The following is a 14123-nucleotide window of genomic DNA, read 5'->3' as shown; positions in this document are numbered from 1 at the left end:
TCGGTGGCTCTTGGAGCAGGCTTGTCTTGGCTACTTTGGGCTGTCCCTGCCCCGCTGCTCTCTTCCCTGCCGTCTGGGATCTCCTACTGCACTGTGTGTTCCTCTGGTTTTATTTCTTCTCTTCCTCCCTTGATGAGATGCATTTTGCTGTTGAGAAAGGGTTTTCCTTGTAACCTGGAACTTCTCCACCGTGGCCCAGGAACACACGCCCCTGGAAGGTTCTGTCTTCTCCCAAGGGCTCTGTGGAGCCCACAGCTCGTGCACCTTAGATGTGGGCGGAGGCCGTGGGTTGGGCATCGCCACGCCTGGTGCCCTCTCCTCCCTGAGGTTGCCAAAGCCCAGCTGCATGGCATGAGTTGGTAGCTGGCTCAGATTTGGAGCCAGGGTTCCCGGTGCCCGCTCTCGCTTACTGGCTCTACTGCATGGAACACAGGTCGTCAGCACCCCAGAAGGACAGCAGTTCTAGTGTTTGCACCTGCGATGGGTGAGGAGGAGGAGAAGGTCTTGGCCCTGGGGTGACCCCCAGACAGATCCGAGGAGGCCATGCTCCCCAAATAAAGGGCCCAGGGCCGTCGGTCTTCTTGCTGCCTCCACCCGCGCGTGCGTGCTCAGGGCAGCCTCGCAGGGTGGCCCCCGACCCTCGGTCCCGCCCAGCGGCGCACCGAGCCCCGTCACCTTAAAGGTGGCACTGCCACGTTCTCACCGCCGTGCATAGCTCTTCAGCAAAGCGAGCGCTGCCATTCTTCTAATTAAATTACCCACTTTGGAGCAGTGATTTGAAGCGCTCCTGAACCTCCCCACCTGAATTCAACGATTCAAGAGTCGATTTCACAGTTCTTGATTATTAAATTGGTCTATGAATAGTTTTAAATTGAACCGGAACTCAAAATAGCCTCTTAATATGCCCGTTTCCAATGAATATTTGCACTTGTTTTATTTGATGTTTTTGGTTATGGAGCACCTAGAGGGGGCAGGTGGCAGCAGGCTGGTTTCGAATTTGGATTAAATATTAGCGTCGAACTTTCCAAGGTGGCACGCCGCATGACCGCCAGTGGCATTGGTCCTGGAACCCCGGCTTCCCTGGTCTGGAAGACGTGTGCTGTGTCCTGACCCACCCAGCCTGGACCAGGACTCCCTGCCACATCTGGCTGCACCAGGGCCCGCTCCCGGCTCCCTCCTAAAGTTCCACAGGCGTTGGATCCACATCCACTCGCAAATTATACTTCAGCTCCTTAAAAGCATTTTACTGAATTGTAATTTAGAAAACTCTGTGTCCGCTCAGATAGGAAGTAGAAAAAAATTCACAGTGGAGACCACCTTTGTCAGCGTTATCTGCCGTCCTTGAGTTGAGGTTTTCTTAGAATCATGTAATCAAAGCAAATAGAAATCATCGGCAGCCAGGGATGCTCGAAGCCCGCACCCGTCCTCCACGGCCCCCAGCCTGAATTTCCGTATTTTTGGAGCAGCCTTGTTCTCATCGGAACCTCACAAGAGTGTTGCAAGTGTCACCTTGCGACAGAATCCTGATATCCTGCTTATGTTTTGTTTTTGAGGTGTAGTTAGGATTCCCTGTGGAAGAACATTTCTGCTACAGAATAGCACGAACCCCGTGTGCCTGCCATTGTTGCGTCCGCAGCCACAGGGCGCCGTCCCGGTGGGCCGGTCCTGACCACACCTTCCCCTTCCATCGGAGCGGCACCTTTCTGTCCCTCACCATGCCCCTCCTGGGAGTGTTCATGCGGGTAGAGGAGTTTGGGGGTCATGGACAGGAAGCCATCCACATGCTTCTTCCCCAAAATACTTTTATTGGAAGCTGGGCGTGGTGACGCATGCTTGTAATCCCAGCATTCGGGAGGCTGAGACCTGGAGGATCGCGGTTTGCGGACAGCCTCAGCTACTTAGTGAGGCCCTCTGCAACTCAGTGAGACCCGGTTTCAAAATAAAGAATAAAAAATAGGGCAGGGGGGGGGTGTAGCTCGGAGGTAAAATGTCCCTGGGTTCCATCCCCAGACCCACCAAAAAAAAAAAAAAACTTTTATTGGTGCATAGTAATTATATACCATAGTGAGGTTCAAAGTGACGCTAACGTGTACGCACGCGGCACTTGGGATGTCTCCCTTCTGATCCACCCCACTCCCCCGGTCTCTGCATGGATTAGCGAGATCGGTGGTAATACCTTCCTGTATGTCCATCCCATCAAACCTCCTTTCTCCCCTCTCCACCTCCCACTCCCCATCCCCTTCTGCTATTCTCCCGGTCCCTCTCTTCCTTTTTCTGAAGTCCCTCTTATCTCCTGTTTTCACTCTAGCTTTCTCAAATGAGAGAAAACATGACCCTTGCCTTTCTGCAGCTGGCTGGTCTCTTAGCATAATATTCTCTAGTTCCGTCCGTTTTTTTCTTGCCCCGGGTGCTGAGTATGCCTGCGGGGGCCTCCATGCTGGCTTCTGCAGGACCAGCGGGCGCAGAGCTTGCACAGGGCGGGCCTGGCAGGAGAACGTGTGGCCTTGGCCTGCTCTGAGGCTGGTTTTGGAGGTCAGCCTGGGGTTAAAAAGATGTGGTGCCAGAGGCCGGACCATTGAGAAATGGAAGGGAGGTATTAAGACTTAGGGGAGAAGCAGCCAAGGCAGAGGCGGTGGGGAACGCAGAAGGAAAGGGAATATTGAAAAAAGTGATGGAGAGCCCGGCATGGTGGCGCACGCTTGTAATCCCAGCATTTGGGAGGCTGAGACAGGAGGATCGCGGTTCACAGACAGCCTCAGCTACTTAGTGAGGCCCTTTGCAACTCAGTGAGACCCTGTTTCAAACTAAAGAATAAAAAATAGAGCTGAGGGTGTCGCTTGGAGGTAGAATGCCCCTGGGTTCAATTCCCAGTGCCGCAAAAAAAGAAAGAAAAAGAAAATGTGATGGAAGCTGGGGGTGGTGGCACCCGCCTATATAATCCCATTACTTGGAAGACTGAGACACCAGCCTCAACAACTCAGCGGGATTGTGTTTCAAAATGAAAAATAAGAAGGGCTGGGGTGTAGCTCAGTGGTAGAACACCCCTGAGTTCACCCCCCCGGTGACAAAAAGAGGGGGAAGGGGAGTCTATGAACGGGAAACCTCAGCCAGCTTCAGGGCTGGCAGGGAGAGGGTGCAGCCTGGCCATGTCCTGGTGTCTGGCCCCTCACCGCAGGCCCAGTGCACGGCTAGGTTTTCGCTGTGCAGAAAGTCTTCAGGACGGGCCCGCAGCGGCGGGCGTGCAGCCCCCTCCACGCCGCACATCTGCGCCAACTGTGATTCACATGGGAAGTGCTTGCGCTGGCAATTCAGCTCATTCAGAAGTCCCATCCCGAAGCGCTGTGTGGCTGACAATTTTTCCCATTGTGTGTGGAGTCGCACTTCCCTCCCGCTCCTGCCGTGTGTGCCGGGATCACCCTGGGTGTCTATTTGAAATCCAGAAACTCCTGAAAGGCGTTAAGTAGCTATTCAGGAGTGAGGAAATGAGGCGAGGTGGTTGCACGTGCGGTGCTATTTTAGGCTGTCCTGGTGGGGCTCGCCGCGGAGGGCTCATCCCGGGGGGGCCCTGGGGGGTGGTCACACCAGGCCTCATCACCGCCCTTTTGGCTTCCTTGTGCAGTGCCCGGGGGCTGGAGAAGGCCCAGCAGCAGCTCCAGGAGGAGGTCCGGCAGGTCAGCAGTCAGTTGCTGGAGGAGAGGAAGAAGCGCGAGACCCACGAGGCGCTGGCCCGGCGGCTCCAGAAGCGCGTCCTGCTGCTGACCAAGGTATCAGTTCACTGAAGGGTCCCAGGCCTGTCCCTCCACGTGTACGCCTAGACCTTGCTCTCGGGCACCCTGCTTTCTTCCAGACCTCTACTAAGAGCTCTACTGCTTTTCTGCTGCCGGCGGTCTATACCTTCACGTCTCCAACAGAGCAGCGTGCAACTGCCTGTGAACCCGTTCTCTTCCTCCCCGGGGAGGTGTCCTGGCTGTTTGGCTAGGCCGTATGCTCTCATCCTGCATCGCTGGGAGGCTCCTTGCATTGCCAGAAACAGGCTCCTCCATCCCCTAGACCCTGCAGCTCCTGCTTTCCTCAGTACCTCTCCAGGCTCTGTGTGCCCTGGCCTGGGGCCACAGCCTGGTGGAGCTTGTTGAGTAATAGGTGGCCGCCCTTTGCAGGGGCCCCCACAGGAGTCAGCGCCCTCGAGGCCCGGCGCCCAGGCCGGCCCCCTGCCCATCATTGCCAGTGTGTGCAGAACTCAAAGTGGGTTTACCTTGGACTTTCAAATGTGGAGGGTCATCTATTTCTGTGTGTATGGGGCAGAACACGGTCTTATTTCTAGTCCAGCAGTGAGGACTGGCTCTTATGCTTTATTCTCTTTTATTGTTCTGGCCTGAAGGGATTCCAGTATCTGGCGTGCTAAGCTGAGGTTGCTTGGCCATGAGTGGTTTTGGGTGAGTGTTATAGAAAGCATTGCCATGGGCCCTGTATGCACACCTAGTACTTGGGAAGCTGAGAGGAGGCTCATAGCTTCAAGGCCAATCCCAGCAATTTAAGGAGACCCGTAGCATCTTAGCAAGACCCTTTTCCAAAAGGAATAAAAGAAATAGAAATAAAAAGAAATGCGGGTGTAGCTCAGAGGTAGAACGCAACTGGGCTCAATTTCTAGTTCCTTCCACACCCCCAAGAAAAAGAAAATAAACATGGGCACTGAAACTTCAGAAGACAAAGAAGGAAAATGCCAAATCTCTCCCCAGGCGCTCTGTAGGTAAGCGTGGAGTGTCCAGCTTGCCGGGCAGACTCCCCACCTGTTCTCTCACTGATGTTGAGTGGAGGGGTGGGGGCAATGTGTCACCAGCTCCTCTGCCCTGAGAAAGATGGTGCCCCTGGCAAGTACCAGAAGCTGCAGCCTCTGACGATGATTGTCTGGCTGCCCTCAATTGTGTCTTTTGAAAACTGGGCTCTCTCTCTCTTTGACCTCCTGCTTTCAAAGCTTGTAGAAAATAAATTGTTTTCAGTCCTTTTACACTGCTGTTTCATGGCTGCCTCTGTGCATTCCTTGGCAATACCTAGCAGTCTCTTAAAAGGAGGCCTCGCATTGTCCTGGCAACACACAGGCCTTTGCAGGACCTGTGTAGAGGCTACCACCCGCTCCCCACCTTCTTTTTTTGCAGTCCTGGGAGTTGAACCCAGGGCCTCACACTTGCTAGGCAAGCACTCTGCCACTGAGTTGCATCTCCAGTCCTGAGGCCGACCCTTTTCTGCAGGCCCCAGACGCTGATTCGAGACCCTGCCCTTGGAGGTGGACTGTAGAGAGGTCAGATTCCCAGAGCATCCTCACGGGCAGCTCCTTAGCAGAGAAGATCCTTGGCTCTTGCTCTGTGGCCTGCTCTGCCCGGGCCTCACTCATATTCCAGTCTTCTCAAAATGTCTGTCATGCGTCTGCTGGTGTTGGCAGGAGATGCCTGTGATGCAGATATGCGGTCAGGGCCCTCGTGGTGGGAAAAAGGCGGCAGTAACACTCAGGGCACACGCTGGCCAGTCATAACAGAGAACGCAGTAATGACACGGAGCTAGCTGTTGTCTGGGCTGAGATTTTAGCAAAGACCTGACCGATTTACTGTTTACAAAAGCATTATGAAGAGCTGGCCTTTTCCTATACAGACCCACGACAAGAGGAAAGAAGGCTGTCATAAAGCTGCCGCTAATGACAGCCTGTAGACACCTGGAACAGGCCAAGACGGAAGCCCTGGTCCAGCAGCCACGGGCATGGCTGCCCACACAGTGCCAGGCCTTGTGGGGGCTCTGAGATCAGATGGGGAGCAAGGCTGTGTAGTTGGGGTAGTGGGCAATTTTTTTATGCCAGGAGCTACAACCCAACCCTCTTTATTTTGAAACAGGGTCTCGCTAAATTGCCGAGGCTAGCCTCAAACTTAGGATCCTCCTTTTCAACCTTCCAAGTACTGCAGTTTCAGGCGTGTGCCACCACACCCAGCAACTAGGCAGTCTTTAGGTGGAGGATGCGCTGCGTCCCACAACCTGGAGGCTCAGCCTCCTTGTGTGATGAAGAGTGCGAGGTCGGGGCTGGGAGCTAAAACTTGCCCCGTGATCTCAAAACCGTCTCTCAGCGTCCTCTTGACATGATCCCGAGTCCCTCGGTGAGTCGACCTCACCTGCCAACTGCTCTGGCATCCCATCCCAGCAGTGTGCCACCCCTTACAAGCCGTGTGATGCTCAGTCATGTATATGGTATGTACAAGACAGCTTAGGGCAATTCTCAGGGCACAGTGTATGTTCCAGGCTTTATGTATGTGTACCTGCTTAGCCAAGCTCTGTGTGTGTGTGTGTGTGTGTGTGTGTGTGTGTGTGTGTGTGTGTGTGCACCTGCTTACCTCTACTGTTTTAATATTTAGAACAGTTTTTGGGCTTTCTTTGTTATTTTTTTAGTACTGGAGGTTGATCCCAGAGGCATTCTACTTCTGAGCTATTCCCCAAACCTTTTCTTCTTCTTCTTTTTTTTCTTTTTGAAACAGGATCTTGCTCAGTTGCCAAGGCTGGACCGAAACCTGCCGTCCTCTTGTCTCAACCTCCCAAGTACTGGGATTACAGATATACACCATTGTGCTGGCAAAAACAGTTTTTGATTTGCAGAAATATTATAAAGATAGTTCAGCGTTCCCTTATGTCTGACATCTGCCATTTTTAAGTTCGCAGTTGTGTGGCCCGTTTGATACAATTAACCAATCAGCATTGATGCATTATTGTTAACTATAATCAGTATTTCTGTAGCCACTCAGTTCATAGGCCAGGTCCTTTTCTCTCCCAGCATCCTGTCTGAGGCACTGCATGACATTTGGTACCCATGGCTCCTTGGGCTCCTCCTGGCCAGTACCGTAGCTCAGGCTTTGTTTCTGGTGAGCTGAACAGTTTTGAGGCAGGCTCCTCTTTTGGGACTTGCCTGGTGTTTTTCCCACAGTTACCTGGGGGCTTGTGGGTTTGGAGGAGGACTGAAGAGGTGAAATTCCACTCGTCACACAGTACCAGGGACACACTGTGTCGGTGTGACTTGCTGCTGCTAATGATGCCTTGAGCGCTGGCTGGGTCCTGTGACGTCCTGTTTCTCCCTCGTGCTTAAGGAGGTCACTGTGCTCCATCCACACCCACCAGGCGGGAAGTCAGTGGCCCCTCCTTGAGGGCAGGGTTTGACACAAAGTACTTGGAATTCTTCAGCATGGGCGGGTTATCTGTGCTCCCCATTTATTTGTCTATATCAGATGGACTTGGTATTTATTTTGAGTTTACTTCACTGCTACTTTATTCTGTGGATGCAGCCCTGGGGGTCTTTCAGTCCTGGATCCCTTTGACACGTGTGCCCACTTGTGTGTGAGTTTTGTTAGTTTTAGGCCCTGTCCTCCTTCTGGCAGTGCAAGGCGCACCTGGCTCAGTGGTGTCAGAAAGTGAGTCTGGGGTCTAGGTTGTGTCTCTTGTTACTTGGGTACTGTTGACCTGAGGCCCTTACAGTCACAACAGCAGGGAGATGTGTGTGTGTGTGTGTGTGTGTGTGTGTGCGCGCGTGCTTTCATTAATGCGCACGCGCTGTGTGGGACCACCTGGTCACAGCCCCGAGTTCACAGTGGAGCCCCCACTTGCTCTTGTCCAGCCCCCTGTGAGCTACTCGCCTCCTTCCTGTAAAAGCCCAGCAGTGGGAGGCCTGGCTTCCTCTGTGTGTTTACCTGCCTGTGAACCTGTAGCCCCGCTGGTGACTCAGCTGAAGGTGTTTTAGTTTTATTTTGAAATATAGATCTGCAGGAAATTGCAAAGATTATTCAGAGGCCTCTTGTACCTGTCATTTGTGCCCCTGGTGGCTGTGTTTTACATGACTACAGATGTTTCTTGACATAGGGCGGGGTCATGTCCTGATCAACCCATCCCAAGCTGAAAAAAAATACAGTGAGTCAAAAATGTCTTTAAGCAGGGTATGGTGGTCCTTGCCTACAATCCCAGAACTTGAGAGGCTGAGACGGGAGACTTGCAGGTTGGAGGCCAGAGCACAGTAACTTAGTGAGACCCTTAGCAAATTTAGACCATATTTCAAAAAAAAGTTTATATATATATACACCATATTTTAAAAAATTTTATATATATATATATATATATATATATATATATATATATATATATGCTATGTGCAGCAGTGCATGCCTACAATTCTGTATTTGGGAGACTGAGACAGAAGGACTGTAGGTTCAAGGTCAGCCTCAGCAACTTAGCAAGACCCTGTTTCTAAAAAGAAAGAGCTGGGAGTATATCTCAGAGGTAGTGTGTCCTGGATTCAATTCCCACTACCAAAAAGAAGAAGAAGAAGGAGAAGGAGAAGGAGAAGGAGAAGGAGGAGGGGAGGAGGGGGAGGGGGAGGGGGAGGGGAGAGGAAGGGGAGGGGAGGGGGGAGAAGAAAAGAAAAAATAGTCTCACTAAGTGGCTGAGGCTAGCCTCAAACCTGCAATCCTCCTGTGTCAGCGTCCCAAATACTGGATTAAAGGTGGATACAGTAGCCTACAGAAAGTCGCTTTATTTGTTCTGTGGTCCCCAGGCCTGGCTTCCAGCTTCTCTTTCTGTCACAGCCCTCTGGAGTTAGACTGGCTTGTCCAGATAATCCGTGGTAATCTCCTGATTTGACGGGTTGTTACCATAATTGCATCTGCAAAGTTCCTGTGTCTCCCAGGGAGCAAGGCGTGGACATCTCTGAACAGATGTCATCGGGCCCAACGATGCCAGTGTGCAAGGATGGAAATGTACAGGGGCCTTGTTTTTTTTTTTTTTTTTTTTTTTTTGTGTGTGTGTGTGTGGTACTGGGGTTCCTGGAAGCCCTTCTACCTCCGGGATACACTCCCAGACCATTTTTTTATATTTTTACTTGGAAACAGGGTCTCTTAGGCCAGCATGGCTGGCTTCGAACCTGAGTGATCCTCCTGTCTCTGCCTCCCAAGCGCGGGGATTACAAGCGTGCACCACCACGCCCAGCAGTGGCCTTGTTTTGAAAACTCTGATGCTTGCCACAGCCGGGGCAGTCGAGGGAGAGGGTCCGTTGGTGGAGGGTTGGGGAGCACGAGCCACCAGCCAGGAGAGGAGCCACTGTCGCGCCGTGGCTGTGGTCATCCTGCTGTTGGGGGAGGGGTCAGGCAGGGCACCAGCACAGTGGTTGTGTATACGGAGTTCACATGTGTGAATCTGTGTGTTCCCCGCTGTTCTTGAGGGCCGGTGGCCTGTGGCTCCATGTGACCGCGCTCTATGTCGTATTTGGTTTCAGTGGCTGTTCAGACACTGATTCCAGTTGAGACCAGTCACGGTGAGAAAGCGCTCACGCCGGCACGTGCGGGGCATCATCTCGGCCCCTGCTGAGCCTGAGCTCCTGCTGTCCAGCTGAGTCCTTCAGGCTTCCCGAAGCCCCGGCCTGGCTGCCTCTTGGCGAGTTTCTGTCCTTGACATTCGCACCTGGAGCTCCCAAGGCAGGAAATTTCCATTTTCTCCTCTGCTTAGCAGAAGAGAAGCTGATGGCTTTCTCGTGCAAGTTGGCCTCCCTGACCCTCGCTGTGTTCACAGGCGTCACTCTGAGTTAGCGGGAAGGTGGGTATTGATTGCCCCACACTGACTGATTATTTGTACCAACTGTCCCCCCAAGGCGTGGTGCAATGGATCGATACCAATCGCTGCGCGGTCCCTGGGCTCGGGATGCAGGGATCTGTCTTGCCAGCCAGCGTGCTGCGGCTGTTCATCAGGCAGGTCCAGGGAGAGGCATAGCGTACTTCATCACGCAGCGGCTCGCCCAGGTGGCATCTGCTGTAGCTACGCACCTCCTGAGGACCCCGGCCTGGGCACGTCAGACCTAGCCTGGCTTGTCTGTGACTGGGAGCGCTCCCTGCACTGTTCCCAGGAGGTTGCCAAGGGCCTCATTATCTTCCGATTTTTTTTTTTTTGGTACTGGGTGGGGGGGGTTGAACCCAGGGGCATTCTACCTCGGAGTTACACCCCAGACCTTTTTATTTTTTGTTTTGAAACAGGATCTCTCTAGGTCGCTGAAAGTCTCCCTAAATTGCTGAAGCTGTCCTTGAAACTGCAATCCTCCTGCCTCAGCCTCCCAGGATTACAGGCAGGTGCCACCAAATCTGGCTACTCAGCATCTTTTGCTGGCCAGTCTTCCCCTGGTCTTGCTGGGGAGGGGTTTCTGCCTCCCTGCATCCCCAGCCCACCTCTCCAGGGTAGAGCGCTGCCCTCCATGGGGCTCCGGATCCAGCCCTTAGTGGAGCTGACTGATAGCTCTAAGCTTCTGCCTCTCCTCCAAGGGGCCTGTTTGTATGCTTGACATTTAAGTATACAGTGCTTGGAATGTGCAATTTTATTTTGAGACCTTTATTAAGCGGCTCCAGTCTAAGGAGTTAATTGTTACTGATAGCTAAGAGTATAATTACCTTGGTAAAATATCATGACTATTTTAAGCAATTGAAAATTGGCTTCTAGAACTGGGTGAACACAAACCATTTTCTTATTTGAAATGAGCTATTTCCAGTTTGCCCTAATATGCCACAACATGGTTGCAGATTCTTATTTATAGAATATAAGCAGGGAAAGCTAACTTTCAGCAAGAAATCTTCTTTAGTACTAGGGGTTTAACCCAAGAGCAGCTTACCTCTGAGCTATACCCTTTTATTTATTTAACTTTAAAACAGGGTCTTACTAAGTTGCTGAGGGTCTTGTTAAAGTGCTGAGGCTGGCCTTGAACCCACAATCCGCTTGTCTCAGCCTCTTACATACTGGGGATTTCAGATGTGCGCCACCACACCCAGCATGAAATAGTTTTTTAGTGACATAAAATCCCCCTTTTTTTTCTACCTAACTCCACCTCGGGTCCTGAGCGAGCAGGCACGGGGACACAGGTCCTGGAGAACACTGCCTGTGGTGCAGCTGATGGGGCCCCTGGCCTCCATCAGCAGCTTACTTACATGGTGGCTACAGACACATGGCTTGGTTGTCATGGCGACATCCTGCCCTGTGACCCCTGTGGAATCCAACGGTGTGTTCCAGAGTGCCAGTGAGCATGGGGTTGTGCATTCTGGGTAGTGTCTCAGGTCTGACTCTCTGCCATGCTGCCTTGAGTACAGTGGCCCGAGTCAGCTGCTCTGGAGATGAGAGCGATCATCATGACCCTTCCCTTCTTGTCCTTCTTGCTTGCTGGGAGGACCAGAGCATGCATTTCTATCAAATAGCCTCTGTAAGCTAGAGAACTCTTCGCAGACGTTACTGATCTCCCACAGTTCAAGACCACTGATCTGGGAGGCTGCTGTGGTAAGTGGCACTGCTTCCTGCAGCCCCATTCCAGCAGAGGCCCCTCTGCACACGGTTCATCCCCAGAGGCCAGGGAGGTGCCGAGCTTAGGGTGGTGCCTTGTGTGCAGTGCACGGTGTGGCCGGTGTTGATCTCAGAGGAGGGCCAAGGCGTACATAAGACTGGTCAGCACCTGGGCATGCCAGCACGCGCCTGTAATCCCAGTAGTTGGGAGGCTGAGCTAGGAGGATCTTGGGTTTGAGGCCAGCCCCAGCAACTTAGCAAGACCCTGTTTCAAAATAAAAATTTAAAAAGGGCTGGGGATGTAGCTTTGAGGTAGAATGCCCCTGGGTTCGATTCTCAGTACCAAAAAGAAAGAAAAAAAAAAAAAAAGGAAGAGTGGTCAGCAGATGGCCAGTGCTGCTGCTACATGAGAAATGTCTGGAGGTTGGGTGGAGGTCGCCACGGCAGGAAGCACAAGCAGGCCTCCCCTGTCCTGGATTCCTTTCTCCGCCAGCTGCAGGAGGCGCAGGCCTCAGTGGTCAGGAGCAGACGTGACCCCAGTCCCTGCTGTGTCCCAGCGCCTTCTGGGTGCCGGCCGGCATGCTGGAGCGTTCAGGCCTCCTCTGTGCATAACACGCAGAGGACAGACCTTTGGACCTCTGCAGTTCTTCCGGGTCTGTGGCTCAGTGAGATCCCGCCACTCCTTCCCAAAGTGTCATCATCCTCTGCACGTGGAGGAAGAAATCCAGGTGTTGTCAGGACAGAAGGAGAGGGGAGGCAGCCTGATCCCATGAGAGCTGGAGACCACAGGCCATTCTGGGTTGGAGTAGCTGAAATGTCTGCTGTGCCTACCTGAGCCAGGCACTGTGGTGCACACAGGTCATCCCAATACTCGGGAAGCTGAGATAGGATTGCAAGGCGAGCATGCAGTAACTCAGTGAGACTGTTGCAAAATAAATCAAAAGGGCTGGGGATGTAGCTAAGCTGTAGAGCTTCCTCTGTTCAATCTGAGTACCTCAAAAATGAATGAATGAATGAATGAGTGGGTGAGTGAGTGAGTGCTGTCCTGGAAGGAATGGAGCAGGAAACAGGCACCACGCCCTACTGTGTTTGCCCCTGGGCCCTGCAGGGGTGGGTGTGGCCTTGAGGAGATGCAGGGCCCCTTGGGCGCCGCTGAGCTGCTGCTGCTGCTGCTGCTGTGTGTGGTCGGGATTAGGTGGTCCACGTTCTGGAATGTTTTTGTTTGTGAACAAGTTATTTTTATCCCTCCTCTGAACTAGTGCAAGGAAGTCACATCTTAAGACACCTTTGAACTGCCGTAAGTTGTGCACGCAAAGGAGAAATGGATTCTGTCCATTGTCGGGAACTCACACGTTGGGGACGGGGCGGCCCAGCTCAGCCAGAGCTTTTCCTGGCGCTGGGCGAGGTTGCCCCTCCGGGTGAGCTCGGCGGCAGTGGTTGGCTTCGTGGCTGTCAGATCCCAGATCCACGAGTCCTAGAGTCAAGCAGCAACCCTGGCAGCCGGAGTGGAATCGGGTAGGGCCACCACCGCCTCTGTCTACCAACCTTTCATCCTTTCTCTTGTGACACACGTACTTGTGAAAAACAAGCGGGCGAGTATAAAACAGACTCTTCTCTGGTCAGTCCCCGGCCTCAGAAACAGCAAGCCAGCTCTGCTGAGGAGCCTCTGGCCCACCTGCCTCGCGTCTGGGTGTTTTCCAGTTTCACCTCGTGCATCATGTGTCCAGATCCTTAAACGGTGGTCAAACTTTTTTTTTTTAAATGTGTGTATTTTTTTTCTCCTGTTATGGGGGAGTGAACTCAGCGGTGTTCTGCTGTTCTGCCTCGGAGCTACATCCCAGCCCTTTTGAGTGTGAAACAAGGTTTCGCTAAGTTGCTAAGGCTGGCCTCGAACCTGCCCTTCTCCAGGTTCAGCCTCTCAGGCACTGCGATTGGAGGCTTGAATCGCCTCGCCTGACTCTGCGTCTGGGTTTTCTAAAAATGGAACCATAACTTTGGTCCTTATTGATGCAATTCATTCATTTTCAGAGTCTCTGACGAGTAGAATACCCACTTGAGTTTACCCGGCATTGGGAGCTTTTTTGGGGGTGGGTACTGGGGATTGAACCCAGGGGCATTCTAATACCAGGGCATGCTACGTTTTAAAATTTGAAAACAGGTTCTCGCTACATTGCCGAGGGCCTCATTAAGTTGCTGTGGCTGGCCTGGAACCTCTGATCCTCCTGCCTTAGCCTCCTGAGTACACTTTGGAGACCATCCTAAGGAGGTCCAGCTTAGCCTGTGCTTTTCCAGGAGCCCCACCATTGCCTCCAAAAATGTCCATTCTCCTCTGGGTGCACAGTTAGCTTTTTCTGGTTTTGCCAGCTCCGGCGGTGCAGTGGAATCTTCAGGAACGTGACTCCGTGTACTGGTCTCTATTCTGCCTCAGCTCCATCACAGGTGTTTTCTTCCAAGCAGTGCTTGTGTTGAAGTCTGTGTGCACCATTCAGATCACAGGGCATGTGGCTGGCAGCCCCGGGCCCCAGTGCTTTCTCTACCGCAGCCTTGCTCCCCGGAGCCCCTGGCCGACTTTAATTCACTGGTATGGATGCGGTAAAGGAGAGCACCCCGGCCGTGCTGGTTTGTGCTTGGTTTTTGTTAGTCAGCATTGTCTGTGTGAGATTCATGGGCGAGGCGTGTGTTGTGTGTGCCTGGAGTTTTCCAACCCCTCTCCTGTTTAGAAAAAAAAGTGCAAAGCCGGGCGTGGTGGCGCACGCTTGTAATCCCAGCATTCAGGAGGCTGAGACAGGAGGACTTGGGTT

At 52.7% G+C, this 14123-nt stretch overlaps 1 protein-coding gene across 1 annotated transcript in view; it reads left to right on the top strand.

The window, feature by feature from the left end:
• MAD1L1 (mitotic arrest deficient 1 like 1) overlaps positions 1–14123 on the top strand; it is a 359183-nt gene that overhangs the window by 142780 nt on the left and 202280 nt on the right. The window contains exon 10 of the mRNA XM_080704077.1: positions 3620–3764. Coding sequence (XP_080560203.1) covers positions 3620–3764 — 145 coding nt within the window. The remainder of the gene's footprint in view (positions 1–3619; positions 3765–14123) is intronic.

This window comes from Muscardinus avellanarius (genome assembly GCF_963383645.1).
Source record: "Muscardinus avellanarius genome assembly, chromosome: 10".
Lineage (NCBI taxonomy): Eukaryota > Metazoa > Chordata > Mammalia > Rodentia > Gliridae > Muscardinus > Muscardinus avellanarius.
Note: the sequence above shows the minus strand (reverse complement) of the source record. Positions and strands in the feature narration are given on the sequence as shown.